The sequence below is a fragment of the Notolabrus celidotus genome, chromosome 7, assembly GCF_009762535.1.
Source record: "Notolabrus celidotus isolate fNotCel1 chromosome 7, fNotCel1.pri, whole genome shotgun sequence".
In the NCBI taxonomy this organism is placed as follows: Eukaryota; Metazoa; Chordata; class Actinopteri; order Labriformes; family Labridae; genus Notolabrus; species Notolabrus celidotus.
In genome coordinates, this window is record NC_048278.1 from 19,865,572 (window position 1) to 19,885,378 (window position 19,807).

At 41.4% G+C, this 19,807-nt stretch overlaps 1 protein-coding gene across 1 annotated transcript in view; it reads right to left on the reverse strand.

The window, feature by feature from the left end:
- Window positions 1-19,807, reverse strand: part of adgrl3.1 (adhesion G protein-coupled receptor L3.1) — a 122,116-nt gene that overhangs the window by 32,327 nt on the left and 69,982 nt on the right. The window contains exons 9-12 of the mRNA XM_034687696.1: window positions 11,899-12,351; window positions 11,037-11,140; window positions 10,085-10,270; window positions 1,972-2,155 (exon numbers count right to left, since the gene is read on the reverse strand). Of these exons, the coding sequence (XP_034543587.1) occupies window positions 1,972-2,155; window positions 10,085-10,270; window positions 11,037-11,140; window positions 11,899-12,351 (927 nt within the window). The remainder of the gene's footprint in view (window positions 1-1,971; window positions 2,156-10,084; window positions 10,271-11,036; window positions 11,141-11,898; window positions 12,352-19,807) is intronic.

Genomic DNA, 19,807 nt, shown 5'->3' on the forward strand with positions numbered 1-19,807 from the left:
GATGCGTCTCTGTGGATTTGACCCCTTAAAGCCTCTCACACAACAACATGGCCCTCTACGTCATGACCTCTCTTTGACAGCTTTACGAGAACGATATACATAAAAGAGCAGGCTGCCTAGAAGCTGTAAGGCTGGGAATACATAAACTCTATCGCACATGTGCTGTTTGGGTTGCGAATCGTTTTTAATGTTTGTGTCAATACAAATATCTATGGAGCCACACAGGTGCTCAGGCTAAAGTCTGACATTTTCACAAATTAATCATTGGACTTAATTGATAGCTTGAAGTACTGAAAGAGTTAGAGTTAGGGGTTAAAGGTTAAGTCAAGAAAGGAGGGAAAGCCAGTACGTTGGCGTCAAGCTAGAGGCTGTGTTTTACTTGGAATTAATCCATCCTCTCAAATTCCTGAGGTTATGTTATTGTATTCATTCCACTTTGCCCTTGCTATTTTTAATCAAACTATGTTGATAACGAATTGGATGTTGGTACAGTGGTTCTTTCATCTTCCTGCTTACAAACGTAGCTACAAGCTGCAAATGTACTTAAAAACAACAAACATTAAGCTACTTCTTTTCGGTTTCTTTTTAAAAATTCAGTCTAACATCTCTGACCTCTCTATGAGTCTCTGTCACATCTACTTATGCACACAAACAGTTGATTCTTACTGACTAGTTAAAGCTCCAGTAAGGAACTTTTGGTTGGTTGGTACCTCCTATCTCTTTAATAATGTTGTCCTGTACTTGTGGAAGGTGTGAGTTCTGGTAGAAAATGTCATCCTGCTGTCTTTCAACAGTCACATGTAAAACTCATTGAGAATGTTTGCTGTGTTGCAAATCACTTAATGTAACATCTACCCCTTGACAGCAGTTTCAGGCTTTAAAAATGACAACATCAAAACATTGTATCTTGTCAATCACAGTCTCATATGCTTTGTAGCCCGAAAAGAGGTCTCCAGTATTAATTCCTACACGTCACAAAAATGGCAAAAACTCGTCACAGGAGCTTTAATATAATACCACACATGGTAAGGACTGAATATTATTACTCTAGAGCCAGTCAGGAAATATTTCTTCTTGTTCTTGTTTTGCATTTTCTTGCACAACATCCATCAGTTTTTTTCTTTTTCTCGCACAAAGTATGAAAAACATGCAAACACATACTTTAAATCCTAAGGTCCAAAGGTTTAAATCTACTCCTGTATTTTCATGTTCTTCTATCGCTTGCTTAATTTCCTTTAAGATCACCACTGTAAGATATTCATTAACTATTTAGGTAGTTGTTAGGCCGGTCATAAACAGAGCCATGGTGCCATTAGGTTCATATCATAGCTCAGATTCATAATGCATGAGAGCAACACACCGTTCTTGAAATTTCTCCTTCTCTTCATCATCTACGCAAAAGTTATAATTATCCTGCCCTACTTCCTCGTATGTCTACCACTGTCCATTAACATGCACAGAACCTGTATGTCTCATAACACACATAAAGGATAATGGTATTCTTGACGGACTTTGAAGTTGGAAATGGTACTCTGTTTCTCGTTTGTATGATAAAACATTGATCTGAGGCGGACAATTTAGTAATGCCCTCTGTTGGCTCTTACTGTGATATTACATCATATTCTTAGATCTTTATAACAGCCTGATCTGGCTTTCTTATTAGGTATATCAAATAAAAAAAACTGTGAACTCTAAGAACTGTATTTCTACAGATATCATGGTACTCTTATTAGAGTATTTAGGTGAGTTTAGACAAAACACTAAAGCCAAACCACTCTTTAAATCGCACAATTCAACACTTGCCCAGTGCAGCCTCAGCCATCAACACTTGGCAACTGTGTAGCTTCACCAGAGCAAAAAGAGTTTAAGTGCCTTGCTTGAGGGCATCTCAACATGCCCCTTCACAGACTTAAAGTCCAACTGAGTTTGTAGGACAGGACAGTAACCAAAAAAAATACAAAAAGTACTCACGGATGTTGTCAGTGGTTTCCTGCACAGTGTCAGTCTTGAGGAGGTTGTCAGCTAGCATAAAAGCGCCAGTTTCCACGGTGTCAAGGAGCAGAGTGGCCGAGTGCACCTGCTCACTGGTGGGCAGCTCTCTCCACGCCGCCTGGGCTCGTGGCTGCAGCAAATTATTCACAGTCTCCACCATAGCCTAGGGCAGCAGCAGAAACATGGAGGTCACATGGAGGAAGCCAGTGCTAACACTTTTACCACTCTCAGTCAATGATGCTAATGTGAAAATGAATGCAAATCCATTCATGGTGCGAATAACATACTCACACCGTAACTACTGGAGACAGCAGTCAGGGGAACACAACACTGAGGATGCAATGGCTTCCCATTTATCATGTTGATAAATCATGACAACAAATAACGTAAGCAATGAAAATGGGGCATTCCCATGCAGATATAACAGAGGCAAAAAACACAGGAGCTTTTAAATAATAATTGTATTTCCAAAGTTGTAGGCCACACTTTAAGTTCATTAGCACCTTTTTTTCCCCACAGAAATCGCTATATAAAGGGGTGTTTTGATAGAAAATCCATCATAGATGTTCTAAAAAAAAAGCTAAGCTAATTAGTTGATTGCAATCACCAAGTGTCTACACCCCCAAACCTGGTTCTATTTTTTTAAAGCAACAGTCTTATCTTAAGTTGGAAAACTTGTGCTTGAGGGATTGAGAAGAAATTAGAGTTTTATCAGATAATGTCTGCTGGGTCACATCCAGCCGTGCAGAGCAGTTCTGAATCCAAAAATATTACCAAACTGAGAAGAGTTGGCTCGCATAGATGAAATGTTCTCAGTGAAACAATACTTATTTTGTCTCCAGCTCACATTCCTTTATGCTCCTAAGAATTCACCTTCTCATTTTCAGTCATGAACACCACACTCACACACACTCGCACACATCTTTTAGAAGACCCTGGGAGAGATAAAGAAACACAGAGAAAAAGAGAGAGCCGGGGAAGAGAGAGGGGGAGAAGAAGGGGAGAGCCATGGGAGAGCGATAAAACAGTCCAGTGAGTCCATGGTGACAGGCATCCGCTGGGAACAAGGGAGGCGGAAAAGCGAATACAGGTGCTATCAAACACACACATCTCACACTCCTTTCTGTCTCTTTATTTTTTCTTTCTCTTGCTCCGACTGTAAACCGCCCTTTTTCTGCAAACGGGCTCCCATCCCTCACATTTCTCTTTCAACATGTATCTCTCTTGAGGAAGGTGGATGGAAGAGCGAAAAAAAAAGGAACACAGGTGCCATTATACAAGCAAAGGGGTCTCCAGCGGGGAATTGCAAGGGCATCAAGGAAGAGCAAGAGACATCATTTTATTGGCATTCACACATCTACCATTTGACTTTCTTTCATCCCTTTTTACTCAGAGTTAGAGGGAAGTGAGAGAGTAGGAAGAAAAGACGAGGAAAGATGACAACAGAAACACAATGAGAAGTAAACTGTGTGTTTATGCGTGTGTGTTGTAGTTTGAGCAGGAAAGTGTCCTTGATAGAGAAACACTGTAAATGATGACTCATGTAAGGGTTGGTGGCGTGTGTTACAAAATGTGCAGTTGGCCTCTGGAATTAGAGCTAATTCTACCTGTTTATTTCGGGGGGGGGGGGGGGTTCTACATTGATACAGTGTATCACACATGAAATGGGTGCTTAGCCAACAAGCTAGTATGATAATATTATGTCCTCTTTTAGTGCTAGCAGCTAATTAGTTTGCATGCATATCGGATGAGGCTACATGTAAACAAAAACTAATTAATCTACTCCTTCAGCAAACAACCAGGGAGTGGATATGAAGCATCTCATGCACACACGTATTGTATATACACATACACAATTCCTTCTATTACCATCATTTTGTTTAGCCTAACAGAAGACTACAAGCATCAATAGTGCTCGTAAAGGGAACCTTAATTTATTACAATTTAGGGTTTGTTTTTGTCCACTGTTTTCAAAGATTTACCAAATGTATGAAATTAGACACAAAAAGTCAAGATAGAACACAAAACATATGTAGCCAGACAATCACACAGCTAGTGCTCAACAGTACAGTATTGGCCTGAATATAAGATGAGCCTGATTATAACAACCCGCATTTTCAAGTTTAACTTTTGGAAAATATTTTTGGATGACCAAATCTTGTTTTATTTGAACATAATGATATATAAACACCTTTATTAAAATAAAGGGTGTTGTTTGTTGACCTTTTAAATATAATTGTGTTTTAATCCTTTTTAGATAAAAGTGTTTCAGTTACAGTTGAACTAAAATGTAATCACATGTGTTAATTAAACACCTGTTGTAGCAGTATTTATCTAATACCATGGTTGGAATTAAACTCAAGGCTGCTGCTTCATGGACTATTGTATCTTTACATGGAGTATACGATTTAACTGCTAAGCCAAACCAGCTCAATGCAGTAAACAAAAGTTTTAAAAGCTATTTGTTTTGATAACCAACTAATTGTTGGAACCATTTTCAAACTACATATCGACTGGTTGCAGCTTTTCAGGTAATGATATTCTACCTTGTTTATAACGTCTGATAGTAAACTGCTTCTGTTTTGGTTGTGGACTGTTGGTTAGACAAATAACATGAAGATAAGACTCTTGGTGTAGGAAATTGTTTTGGGCATTTTTTTTGCCCAGCACAGATATCTTAATAAAAACCAAGCAAATGACTAATTTGAAAATAATTACCATGATAATGGAAAATGAAATGAATCCTTACTTGCAGTCCGATGATTGAGAGACTACCAATAGCAGTTCTGTAATAATTTTAGCTACTGTTTGCTAAATTGTATATTTTAGCATTTTTCAACATTGATGTGATAAAACAAGCTATTTGTATGTTTCCTTGTGCAAATGGAAACTGTGGTTTGCGTTTTAACACTATTTTCTTACTTTTTCAAATTCATATTAGCTGAAGCCTGAAGTTTGAACTGTTTGGACCCTATCTGAACTGCTTCATGTTTTGGTAAAATGGAAAAAACTGAAGCTAAAACTGGAAGAGCTGAAACACATTAAATAATCCCACTCCACAAACAGTCTGTGCGCATACTGTGAGCACATCAAGGCATATGTTTCCCAGGAAACTCAGTTTGTAAAGTTTTTTTTTGCCATTGTCTGATTGTTGGACATTTGAAAGGCTGCAGTTTTCACAGGTTTCTTAAAATAATTAGGTGAGTGCCATTATGACAGATATGAGTGATGGTAACATCAAGATAATCAGGACTAAAGCAATTTTCTTTTGAATGCTTCTTCTTTGAAAATAATTATGCTCTCTCCATGGTGCTTGTACCGCATTAGACATGTGCCTGAATGAGTCCATATGCTCTGACATATACAGGCTGTGAATACAATGCATTTGTTTAATGTGCAGGTATGTGTTGGCACAGTATGGGATGCACACGTGCTCTTAAGGGCATTGGCATTAAAATTTTCAATGTATGTGTGGTTATGTGTATGTGCATGTGTGTGTGGTAGCTTGCACAAGGGGCTGGGGGAAGCATTGCAGTGCATCATTCTGCTCCACTTGCTTTACAGTAGCAGTCCAGGCAACAGAGAGGGACAGAGACAGAGGATGCTCTGTAGGCACGACAGATATGACAGCGGTGGCACTGCTTCCTATTCCCTCATGCTAGTGGGGCTGCTCCTTCACTTTGATGTGCATCAGATAACCTCCCCTTTCTACTCTCATTAAACTTTTCATTGCTTTTTATTGAACTTTTGATTATCTAACATTTTCAATTTCGTATAATTTTTTCATTGAAAGTTAATTCGCTGGCGCTGAGATTGCATCTGTGAAGGAGAGATAGGTAAGGAGAAGAAGGGGTGTGATTTCCTTGAGGTCCAGACATCTCCACATCAGAAACTCAAAGATAGAATAAATGTGTTTGTGTGAGTGTGTGTGTGTGTGTGTGTGTGGGGGGGGGGGGGGGGGGGGGTGTGTGCCTGTAAGCTCTTATGCCGTTGGTGACATTTCTATCCGCACAAGTATGAGGACTTGAGGGCTAAAATGGAGACAGGTTTTTTAGGGGTCTTCAAAGAGGGGAGAGACTCTGCACAGACAGATAAGGGTGTCATTTAAGTGTGTGTGTGTGTGTGTGTGTGTGTGTGTGTGTGTGTGTGTGTGTGTGTGTCTAAGTAATACAGACATGCACATCTGTGTGCGTGCACCTACATTGTGCACCACACACACACACACACACACACTCTCACACACACACACACACACACACACACACACACACACTCTCTCACACACACACACACACACACACACGCACACACGCACACACACACACACACACACACACACACACACACACACACACACACCAGTAAATGGGGCAGAAGTGAGATGCTTTGAAGCGTTGGGGTAATCCAGCGTAAACAGCAGCAGGAAGACAGACTAGAGCTGGGCTGTTCTACTACTCCCAGCTACATCCAGGCACACGCACAAGCACGTGTGCATGGATAATGTACAGTATGTGGATACCCATGCACACCAGGACACACTTTGAGAAATGACAGAGTTGGGATGTTAGGAGTATGGACAGGGGCGAGAGTAGAAGGGAGAACAGTTTTCTTCTCTCTTTTGCCTGCTTGGATGAACTCAGAGAAAGTGCGTGTTTTTGAAAATGTTTTCATCAGAGAAGCAGGCTTATCTGTCAGCTGTTGTTGGGAGTTTGTCTTCCCTGACAGGACGAGTTTGCAGCTAAATCAGGCTTTAAATTCACAGCATGCCGCGTTCTGACCCGTCATCCATAAATAGAGGGCAAATTAGACATTGTCATTGAGCATCACTGTCTCCTTGCTGCCCCTTTTATTGTTTTTCCTCTGACTCTCATAGTCCATTTCTGTTTCTGTGAATCTCGTCTCTTCCTCTGTTTAATTTCTGTCTCCCCCTCCCTCCTTCCTTCCCCCTTCACTCCCTTTCTCTCTTTCACAGTTTCTACCTTGCAGACTCAACCCTCCCCTCCATCAATCCAACCCTACAGCATCAAAGCCTCTCCACACCACCAACTTCATCATGAATAAATTGCCAATTTAGTATACATGAAACGAGTCCCCAGTTCCCCAAACGAAGTAAGAGAGGAGGAAGAGGAGGGGCGATGAGTGAGAAGGAGGGAGAAAAAGAGAGAGGGAGTGAGAGAAAGAGAGAGAGAATTCAATTATTTTTTGTCTCTATTAAGAACCCAAACCTCCTGCCCACTCTCCTCACTTGACAATTAGTGCTGTAGATAATTAACGAGGAGAGGGCAGCACCACACCACATCCCTAATCATGCACATTTCTATCTGCCTGAGTAGGGAGACTGTTGGTATAATTTTGTTTCACATAACTAAGGCTAATTATATAATCAATCATTTGCAGCCCCCTGCAGTACCAAAGGTGTGGGGTGTAACGTTTCGATTGTAACCTCTAACTAGCTGTCTGAAATCAGCTCCACTTTGAAGCATCTCTGTAGAATTTATTGGATTAAGGAGACACATCAAAAAGTCGGACGGTTTTGATGTGACGGCATAAGATCATTGTTGAATATGTATTTTTTTATTTGCAGCATACACAAGCGTATGTCTCAGTGTGTGTTTGTGTGTGTGTATGTGTGTGTGTGTCAGCTTGCATATATTCCTAAGCCATGTTCTATGATGTGACATTGCTGACTGGTGCTGACGTTAAGACTTTTCAGGGGGGAGTGGGAAAAAGGCTGCATCAGGAGAAAAAGAGCTAGCCTATCAAGGGTGTGCATGTGAGTGTGTGTATGTGTGTGCCGGGGAGAAAGCAGAAGAGAAAAAGAGAGACTCTGCAGTCCATCTACGGCACATGGATGAAGAAGGTGGGGTCCTTTGATGTTCTGAATAGGCATTTTAGCTGACCATGAACATGCCTGAATGATGTACTCGTGGCATCCACGTGAACAAACATCGACACAAGCAGACCAACAAGGACGACACGAGAGCCAACAATGAACCACAATCAGAAGCTGGTAAAATATTTAAGGCCGTGACCAAGCAATAAGCAACAGAGTATCCATCATACTCAGTTATTTCTCTCATACAGCAGCAGAGAGGGCATTTTGTTGAATGGAGATGGATTGTAAGTCATTTGGTTGCAGGCAGGCCTGTTTACAATTCTGCAGACAGAACTGCAAAATAGATGAGCTATTATTGCTATTGATCAAGGCCTCTTTTCAGTTTCATTTATTTAGAATGTTAAAAAAAGAGAGATTGAAAACAAAAGAATGCCAGCGAACCCTTTGAGGAGACTGAAACTTTGTTGGCGCAATTCATTTCAGGACAGGAATTGACATAAGTGGCCGTCCTCCTCAAAGGGTTTGGGTGCAAATAATAAAACAACTGTTGCTGCATACAATTAAAATCATACAGACGGCGATATAATGTGTGATCACACACATACATTCACTTGCTTTGCGATTACATGCTGAGCATTAAAAAAGAAAATAATGGGATCATGGAGCGGCGAGGTAATCAACAATACCAGGAAGCAGAAATACCTGTGTGAAAAACCTGCAGGACCTCTCTCTCTTCTGAAGCTGCAAATCCAAACAATTCAGCTGTTAGAGATATAACACCTCTCAATCACACACTCACACACACTTGGGAGAACAAATGCAGTCACACCCACTTCATCAACATAGCACAAAAAGACTTACATGGCTAAAATATACTGTTACACTCTTTATTCTCTTATGTTTTCATTCCTAAAACCATCTTTCTGGCCTCCTTTTTTTCATCAACTCCTTCCTTTTTCATGCTGATTGTTTTCATTATTTCCTCTGTTCCTCAGTTCCCTTTTGACTCATTCTCTGCATCTACTGTCAAGTGAATTGATGGCATTAATTACAATGCCACTCGTGCGTGATTGGTCATATTCGATTTCCTAACAAAAATTTGCATAATAAGCTGGCATATTACTCAATTAGTATTATATAATTGGGCCATTACTGAAATCAGGAGAAATGTTTTTTCTCTTCTGCGGAGGACTTTTTCTACACGTTCAACCTTTAACAGGGCATTTGGTCAACAGCAAAACACAGATTAATTGATTCCACTTACACAGCCTCGAGTATGTATTCACCGCACATGTGTTAATGAATCACTTAAAGGGGAGCACGGGAGATGTAAAGTAAGTAAAAGTGAGACACAAAGAGGCAGAAAAAGGAGAGGGAATGTAAAGCAGACTCAATGTCTCAAAGGCTAAATCTTGAAAGAGAGGCACTCACTGTATAAGAGGTGGCACCAGCTGTCAATCTGGATGCTAAACCCCGCCTATTACTGTTGACCTCAGCAGAGCCGATCACAAAACAGTCTAGTGTCCAGCCGTCAGTCATTTGGCGGCCAACATGGCCAGTCAGCCTTTCCCCAATGGTATAACTCACTTTAATTGAAAGTGTACATGAGCAAAGTACAGAACCAAATTCCATCCTTCACTACCTGTGTAGTAAAACAGATCCTTTGTATGCTTAGGATCAAGTTTCCATTAATGTAACCCTGAAGTAAGCACTCAAGCCTGCTTGTCAACAGCATCTTCATAGCTGTAGCTCAAAGACTGAAGTTGATTAAACAATGAGCTATGACGTAAAGCCTCTCCCAAGCCTGTTTTCAGCTCAAGCACTCTGTTTTAAATGAGAATAAGTCCCAGGGTGAGAGGGAGATTTGTTAAATTTCAGTAGTGATCTGAAAAAGAAGTGAGGAACCCTGCCAAAAACTAAAAGCAGTTATCTATCACCCGTAATGTTGAGCAAAAGTTGTTACCAAGATAAACACACAAAAGAGGATACAACAATGTCTAAAAGCTGCTATTTTTCATCTGGGAGCCTCCAGTGTCATGTATGGTTCTCCATCTAACCAAGACACAGAAGCTCTGTAATCCTTGAAGAATGAGTCTAGGACAAAAACAGTGATTGCGATGTAATTTCTCTTAATTTCCCCCCTATATTATCCCCTTTTCTCTACATTTCTCTTATTCGCTTTCTCCTTCACCCACTGCCTGCAAGACAATCTTTCCACTCACCGCACACTGACCCAAATAATTTCTACTGCAGTACCTTGGTAAGGCTGCGGGCGGCGCTGTCCTTTCCCCCAGGGGTGAGGTTCCTCAGCTGTACATCCAGAAGTTCAACCAGTTGGGCCATAGCACGCACTGTGGATGGAACATCGCCAGGACGCAGAAGCCCTTTGGTCTGCTCTGCCAGCTCCCGAGCCACGATCGCTGCTGTCTCCCCAGAACGCAGCTGAAAGAGGGGACAGGGGAGAGCGACAAAAATGAAAGAATGAGAGAGATGGATGGAAATAAGCAATGAAGTCATTTCAAATTATAAGTGATGGGAGAGTTAGGAAGAGGCCAGAATGACAGTGAAAGGGTTACAAGAAGGAGAGTTAGAGAGGAAAAGGACAGGCAATAGAGGGAGGACCAAGAATTGAGCGAGAGAACATAGAGACAGAAATTCTTATTTTATTTTAATTTCCTATCAGCCTCTTGAGAGGGTTATAATAAATCATGAAGAAACACCACCACAATGTTGATTTGGTAGGGAGTATTTTCCCATATTTTGTCTTATAAAGAAAACCCTTAAAGCCTTGTGGCTCACATGAGAACACACAAAGCCTCATATTATAACAGTAGGATCTTGTAGCATCCTGGGCAGCTCTTTCTAGAATAAAAGAATCACGAAGAACTAAATATTTCAACGTAAAAGCAATGCTTTGAACACAAACAAGCTTATAATGAAGCCTGTTATCCTATCATGATGACAGCACGGTGTCAGTAAATGACCTGATTGGACATTTCCTCCCCCTTCAGCTATACTGGTATGATCCCACTAATCTCAAACAGGAGTTAGGGTTAACAAACGAAGATGGATGCATGGCCTAAATCTTCTCCTGTGGTCAGTGCATCTTCATGCGTGACAAATTGCTCAAGGACTGTATCCATAACCCTTTGCCTTGAACTGGGGCTCGATGAGAGCCACTAGGGCCAGCAGGGGCATTCAGACTTACTTTCTGCATGATGTGGTTGACCCAGGGCGACGTGCAGTTGCTGAGGTCAGGGCCTTGGGGATCCCAGTAGCCCACGTGGGCCACGCACATGTATGTGGCTACGCCTGGAAGACAGGCAAAACAAACAGGGTGAGACAGCGCTGACATTCACCGGGAGACACGGAGACTCCTGAGGCGTCTTGGGTTCTCTTAGCAGTTTGCATGTTCGTGTGTGTAAGTGTGTGTATGGCACAACAGAAGAACAACCTTTGTAATATGAGCTAATTTGTTAAACAGGTGTGCATGTGCCTGCTGTAAGACTTATCACATCTACTCCACAACATTTAAGAGTGATATGTGTGTCTTAATGTACCATAAATATGTCTTAAATCTTCTAATGCACATTCACTCTTAGATCTGTGCACTGCACTATTATCACTTGAGTATGTATTTCAGTTTTCAATAATTCTAATGTCAAATCAATGTAGAAAAAGGGCACAATTAAAAACAATTTATGCTGACCAGATTTGGAATATAATTGAACCATTACAATTAAAATAAATGAAAAATAATCATATTTTTAATGCTCATTAAATTCATTGATTTAACCTGACTGCATTTAATTATGGAACTCTAATTACTTGATAACACACAAAGCTCATAAAACCTGCTGCACTGTTTGAATTACCAACCATGCAACTTGATGTATTAAGATTGTGCTGAGAAATGGTTCAATGTCTGTTTGGCTGCTTTGGTTTTAAATATAATTAGGGTTTTAACACTTTCCGAATATTTTAGGATGTTTTCTTCTTTCAGTTCCACATTATCCAACCCCACATTGTTCTTGCCACGTGATATCCACCCTCTCGTGCAGCTTTCTTACCCAGTGTCCCTACAGGGCACGGTTGCTTGGCTATCTGGCCTTGCTGTGTCCGGGGCCATGATATGTCCGCTGTCACCCTCGGATTGCAGAAGTCTTGAGGAGGCAGGGCAGGAGGCTGTGGAGCTGCGGGAGGGACCTGCTGCATCGGAGGAGAGCGTCCTCCAGCTTTCTGGTTGATGTCAGGGATCTGGTTGGTGTCGGATGACGAGCCCCCAGCGGGAATCAGAATGGGCTGGCGAATCGTGGTGGTGGTTCGATAACGCTGGCCGGGTGAGGTGGTGAGGAGAGGCCGCGGGGTTGTGAAGTAAGGGGGAGAACGAGTGGTGGTGGTGCGGCTGGTAGATGAAGAGGAGGAACCACCACCGCCTATTGAACTTCCTCCTCCAACTCCTCCTCCTCCCCCACCTCCTCCTCCTCCTCGGCTTGGAGGCATCATGGGAGGTGGGCGATAGTCTAACGATAAAAGAGAAATACCAAAGATTTAAAAACACAAATACACACCTGAGTTCTTCAACTAAGAGCCAGGACCCAAACTGTGTTGTGCAGAGTTTTGAGTCCAAACATGACAGGAGAGCCTATGCTTCCTCCTGCCAGGACAGGAGTTCAAAATGTATTCCCAAGATGAAATAAACAGTTAAGTTAAAAGAACCGAGATCAAGCAAACTGTCTTCTTTTGAACATCGAGAGATGTGAGCAATGGCCCACAAGCGTAAATAGTATTATAGTGACAGACACAAACACATTTGCGGGCATTCATTTACACAGCTCTGAATTGCTTTGACAAGGGAGTAGCTCATGTTTCTGATGACTTCCCAATGTTAGTCTTTCATCCATCCTCAACGTTGTCATTTGCCAGATCTTTGTGCTTTTTTCCCCTTTTATATGTTGTTCCTAATTTCAGCAAGTTCAGTAACCAAAATTTTGTGCAGAAGTATTTTTCTAAAACAGATCAATAATAGCAATAATGCATTTATATATTGTCGAGGTTCAAAGAAAGAAAACTCCTTTGAACCTCCAGAAGGGACCTGCACACAGTAGTGACACTCGCTGCCTAACCTGGCAGAAAAAAACATTCTTTCACATTCATGTATGATTTATAACACCATGACATCACAGAGGCGGGAAGGCCACTTAAATGCATATGACACACTCTTTATTGTCAATATTTCATTGTAAAAAGAATCAATTATTCACAGTGACTCTCTTAAGGGGACAGAGATGGTGAATGAATGGATGAGATGAAGGGATGAGAGAAGAAGGAAGGCACGTGTTTGTGAAGTGTTTCAATGTCCTCCAGTGAACATACTACAGCAGTGTGTCTCAATCCATCTGCTTGCATCCCGTTGCTTTTAACTGCACATGGAACAAATCAATACTGCAGCATCAAAAAGATTGTAAAGGGAAGGAATTATTTACAGTTTTCCTCAGCTTTTTCTCAGAAATGTTTTATCAAGTAATTTCAAAGTAATTATGTATAACAACACAAACCGCTAAAGCCCGTTTTCAAAAGACTCATCTTCATTTGGTAATGTTCTTTGACAAAGGAGGAAACTTTATCAATATAAACACTTACTTTTTTTATTTTTAATTTTGAGTCTGGTGCTGTAAAAAACTGAGTGTGTATACCATGTCAACATAGTGTAGTTGGAATTTGCATGCAGTTCTATACAGATAAGATAAGATAAGATATACTTTATTTGATCCCCCATTGGGAGAAATTATTTTGCAGGTGATAATAACCGTTGTTGCTATCTTTCCATTACTCGTATCCAAAGCACTATGGGTACCACGAGTATTAACACAAAACTGTATGGATGAAAAACATAAAGTGACATCATTCATTGCTTTCTAAATCCCAATGGTGGCAGTCGCAATATCGGAAATGGGCAGAAATCTGACTCATCCTCCTATTTGAACAACCTAGAAAAATACAAAGTGGTGGAGCTGAAGTCGGCAAAGACCCCACCAGTCAGTCAGGTCAACCACACCCCTAATCATCCTTAACTATGCAAAACTTGTACTCTTGATAGCTACAGAAAAGATGACTTATAATAGTAAAAATAACCCTCTCTACAGTGTGCAGGTAGAACGAAATGGGCTATTCAGACTTATAATTTTTTCACTTTAGTAACTTCAGTATTTTGTACATCTACTTGGCTTCATTCTTCAACACTGTAAGCTGCCGCTTGGTATTTAAGAGCAGAGCCTCATAGAAAAGCCTACATGTGGACTATGAGGCCAAGCAAACAGAGAAAACACACATGACAGACTTCCCCAAAGAGCTACAAAAACTTTTTCTACAATTTCACGTTGTACTAAGAGATAAATATTTTTCACAATCTTAGGTTCTGTGTTTCCTCTTTGGCTGATTCATGCTCAACTCATACAGTTAGAAAGAATTCAAATATTTGGTTCAGAGAAAGTTGACTACAATCTTCAAACCAAACAGTAACTTTAAAATGGGTTAAACATTTTTTTGCAAGTTTCAGTAGAAAAGGTGTAACATTGCCTGGTGCAACTGAAAGTCATTCCTCTAGTTGAATCTCTAAATTATATGATTTTCAGAAAAAAAAAAAGGAGAAAAAAAAGGAAAGCACATGCACTTGTTTTTCTCTTTCTTTGGGGTCTGTGTGCCTAAGGCCAAATTATGTAATACAGGCTGGTCATTGACATTGACAGGTTTACAAAGTTTGTTATGTCTCAATGGAGCTGAGTGTTTTTCTAAGAGAAAGGGTGGGATTGTTTGAATTTAAACAGTACCGGGAGGTAAGATTGGACATATTTTGAACTGCTTTTGGGTTTTTGCGTACTGTGCTGTAAACAGTAGTGCTGTGTTAGTTGTAAACAGGTGCTTGATCTGATTGGACTCAATTTCCATGATGTCTGATATGGGGTGTGATGTGCACAAAATTGGTTCACTGCAGCGTTTAGTTAATTGCTGTCATTTCTTCTTGTTTTTTTTTCTTTTGTTCCTCGGGGGCTGGTTAGGGAAGGTGTAAGTGCTGAGAATGACGTGTGTGAGAGTGTGGGTGGTAGGGAAGAGTGGGTGTTTATTTTATTTACTGTGAACAGAAGTTGTCCCTTCTTGTGGATTTTTAAGTTTAATTAAAGACACTGTATCCCCCCTCTCTCTCCCTCACTCCCTCTGTCTGTCGGTCTGGATGACTGACAGCCGTGTAGCATCCCTCTCCTCCTGTACGTTCTGTTCTCTTCCTCCACAACTCAATGGAGTGTTTCCGTACCTAAACTGTGCTGCTCCCCGTTCCTGAATCACTGCCGCCCTGCCTCATGCATTCTCCACGGAACATTGCCATCAATCATGCGTAGCAGCAGTGGCCCAGGGACTAGCTGTCAATCTGTGTGTGTGTACTTATGAAATACAGAGTGTGTGTGCGTGTGTGTATCTGCACTCATACGGGAAGCTCCATTAGGGCCTCTGCCACAACAATAGAGGAGTAATGGTGTGTGTGTGTGTGTGTGTGTGTGTGTGTGTGTGTGTGTGTGTGTGTGTGTGTGAGTGTGTGTGAGTGTGTGTGTGTGTGTGTGTGTGTGTGTGTGTGTGTGTGTGTGAGTGTGTGTGAGTGTGTGTGTGTGTGTGTGTGTGTGTGTGTGTGTGTGTGTGTGTCTGAGGTTGATGTCTGCTGTCATTTGAGTACAGGGGGAGAAAACACAGGGGCTGGCAGCTTGAGGTGAGGCTACACAAAAGCCTGCAAGCATCACAGGCAAGTGGCCACAGCACTTTGCTACCCATGCATCCCTATCGCTTTTCCTCCCTCTGTTTTTGTGCTTGACATTTTCCACCTGATTTCATTGCTCCCTCGTAACTTTCTTTCCCTTTCTGACCCACTTTTTTCTTTCCTAACTCCCAGTTTGAAGTGCTGGCCTGCGTCTTTATTTTTTTCCCATTTTGCTCACTAGTTTGCAGCACTTTGGATGAAAAAAACAAAAAAACATTTAACGTGACAAAATCATCACCAGCATCGCTCAGGATGCTTTGAACGATGCTGTAGGGAACTACAGGAACATGACATAACAGCTTCATGAAACATTTATAGGGAAAAAAGGCTAGAGGTTGTACTCATGGGGACTGACATATCTTCCTGCGTTTAAGCTTAGGAAGCCATGAGTAAATGCGCTCTGACAACTTCATGATGTCAGCTAACCTAAACGTTGTGCTCTTCGCCAAGACTGATGCCACGGGAGCAATCATGTGACACAAGGCCAAAAGACAGTCACTGATTCAATTAAGATTGTATCACTACATGCGTAGTCTTAACACACATGGTCACATATTTTTTGAATGCCAATGCTGCATTTGGCAAACCTTTTCAGTGCAACTCACTGGGGCGCATTCACTTTAGAATAGCAGTAAACGCTTGTGAACTATCAATAGAGACTTAATTTAAGACAGTTTCATACACTCCTGTCATTTAAAAGGTCTAGAAAAAACTTTAAATCGTAGCGTTTTGGCTTCCATAGATGAGAAATATGTTCTGAAAATAGAGCACCTTTATATTTGCTATTATCCTACAAGCAGCAAAGCTCTGCTGGAGAAGATCAAGTAGTATTATATAATATCTATTTTGTTTGTAAGTGTAATTTTGGGTGATTCTCTTGGTTAGTTTTGCTTTCTGTCTCTTGTACAGTATGTATTATTGAATTAGCTTTATATCATGGCCCAAGTTACTAATTGATTGTACTGTACCGCAGAGTGCCCATTAACTCCTGATAATGTAATTCTTCAAACATTATCCCTGTATAACTTTATTACCTTAAACAACAACCAGAGTTGTATTCTAAAAACTTTGGGACAACTCAATTGTTTCTAAATGTGAAATGTTAATAAAGTGAGTTGATAATGGGAAGCTGGGATATTGACTGTTTAATAAAGCCTTTTTTTTAATCACCTTTTCTATTCTGCCTCATTCTATTCTCTTCTATTGTTTGTTTTCATGACCCGCAGAGAGCCCAGGGGAGGATGACACAATGGCAGGCAGGCAGTAAACTTGTTCCTGGAGTTGTCTTTCTGTCGCCACATTCACAGGGCCACGCAGAGGTTGTCAGTCAGCCTGGGATACTAGCACATGATCATCCGACATGCAGACAGATGTGCATGTGTGTGTGTGTTAATGTGTGTGTGTGTGTGTGTGTCTATGTGACTGTGTGAGTGGTGAAGTTTTTCTGTGTGGGTGAGACAGCCTGTCTCTGCCTCTGCTCTATTGCCGAGAATGCTCTTGTTGACTTCTCGCTCTGTAAACACAGGGATCGTAAATCCACAACACAAAAGGTAGAAGCCAGGGAGGAGAGGGGAGAGAGAGGAGAGGGAAAATGAACTTCCCCTGGCAAGTTTCCCATATCATCAGAAAAAGTGCCAGACTGAGAGGGAGGACGAGTGGAACTGAAGCAAAGAGGGATTTGAATTAAGACAGAAGTTTAATAGAACTGAGACCAAGCGGTTATTGTACTTGGATAATTTTCCTAATACGCAAGATGATTTCTTTTTGTAGTTCCCTTAAAAGTTATTCTCTACTTTCCACTGTGTGCACACACGCACACATGCGCATACACCATCCTGAACAGTTGGGAGGGATGAATCCAGAGGGGTAACAGCGAAATGATAATCTGGAGGGCACAAAGCTTTCTAGGCTGGATAGCAGCACAGACACTGAATAGGACTGCATACCGCGATAACGCACTACCCCTATGGCTGGAGTACACACACACTAGCACACTCACTTAAACAGATACTTACTCATAGCTAAGTTGTGCGCAAAGCTACACACACATGCATGCAGATACACACACTTGAGTACAAATTTACTTTTCACCAACTTGTACCCACTGCAACACACATACACACTCATACACACACAGAGAGCTCGTGGCGAGCGGCTCGAGCCTGCTGATAAGACAGAATGGAGCACTTCAAAGCAGTGATACTTGCAGATAGAAAACAACCTCAACTAATAGAACCTCCCTCAAAATGGCCACCAGGCACCACCACGTTCCACAGCTAATGTGTCACAGACAGACACATCACTGCTCAGTCCTGTTGGCTTACCGGTTGCATAATCATGACATCCCCCTGCTGAGGTTAGAGACACCTGCAGCAAGTTTGCCAATTACATGCTTCTCTCTTCATCGTGGGGAAGCTCCCTCGTTCAAAGCAAAAAAAAGCTAATGGGACAAGCACATTTTGCTTTGGTTGTTTTTCTGCTTGATAAAGAGGGCATCATCGGCATATTGTTTTACAGTCCAGATTTTGCCCTCATCTTTTCCAGACATGCATTGAACATACATCAATTCTTTTTTGAGCAAAGCAGGTCCAGCATAAATATATTGTCGGCTTAGAAAAAGTGCCAGACTGAAAATCCTATTACTGTGTTAAAATGAGAACTGTGGCCTGTGGATATGGAATATTTTGCCCCTTGTAATTTATTACCATGGCCCATAATCTGGAGATAAAGATTGCAGCCTTGTTGCTGGCCTTGTGCATGTCTTAGTAAATTTAAAAAAATATATCTGTGTCACAGTTATGGTGACACGCTCCTGTATCTACTTCCTGCGAGGCTGTGGGTTTCCCTTCCACCCTGTTGTCCTGGCCAGGCCCGCTTAATTTGGCATCTGCTTTTTGGCAGAAGAGAAGAGGTGCCGAGGCCAAACGCACACAGAGTGCCTGGCTGGGGCAATCCAATCGATAAGGACACACTGCAGGCAGGGAACAGGTGCTGCAGACTCTCTGAGGCAGAGTTCAGTATCTGCTGAGACGGCTGTGTCGAAATCTATTTGGGCAAGAGGGATTGAGGCTGCAAGGGAGAAAGCAGAAGGTACAATACAAAGAAGAGAACGGGGAAAATTGACAGTAGGGGTTTCAACAAAGGTGTGAAATACAAAATGTGTTTGTGTTGCCTTGCATTATACTGTTTAGGGGATTGCGGACGTTTATTGTATGAAGCAGTTTGACTTGGAAATTTTCATTTTATAAATAATATCCAACAAAACAAATAAAATATTCTGATTTAGGCATTAAAAATAACTCTGAATAAGGAGAATCAAATTTTAAATTCAAATGTAATGTTTTACAGACAATCATCAACAAGTAAACCTGCTTTCATTTTGGACAGAGCTGAATTATCTGAAGTGGTTTCCGTCAGGTCTGTCAAGGGCTTTCACACACAGACAGTATGAACACTCACACATACACAAACAAACACACACACACTCAACAAAAGCCAGAAATGCTGATGGTTGTGCTAATCAGTGATCTGGTGAAAGAGGGTCTCCACTTCAACCATTAACTCCTGTTTTTCTTCCCCACTTCAGATGGATTCCAACATTTCCTGCACTACTTTGGCCTGTCGCTTGATTGCAATCTGCTGCCAAGGAAGGAAAAGGGGGTGAGGAGAGGCAAAGGGGAGAGGAGACGACAAGAGGAGAGGAGAGGAGAGAAGTGTTGAGGAGAGGAAAGGAGAAGACAAATGACAAGAGGAAAGGAGCGTAAAAAAGGAGAGGAGAGGGAGGGCGATGTAAATAATGGGACAGGGGCTAAGACAATAGATATTCCGTGCTTGACTTCCTAAGGAAATGGAACACTGTGATTTCAGCCATTTAGAGGTCAAAGGTCAACCTTTAAATTTCCGTAAACTGACAGAGTGGCAAATAGAGGTCATCCCTATAGAACTGTGTATTCAGTAGATTAGAGGAGAATGCCAGTGTGTGATTACTCTCTAATTGAGATTGAGGCTATCATTGCTGACACTTCTAATACACTTATAATATTTGGCTGAAGTAAACAATGGGCTAATATAATTTAGTGTTTTACATTGGTTTTCACAGAGTTTTGGGTTTGAGAATGCTAGAAGGATTCACATTTCCTCAAGCAACTACTCTGGAATCATTCAAATCAAAT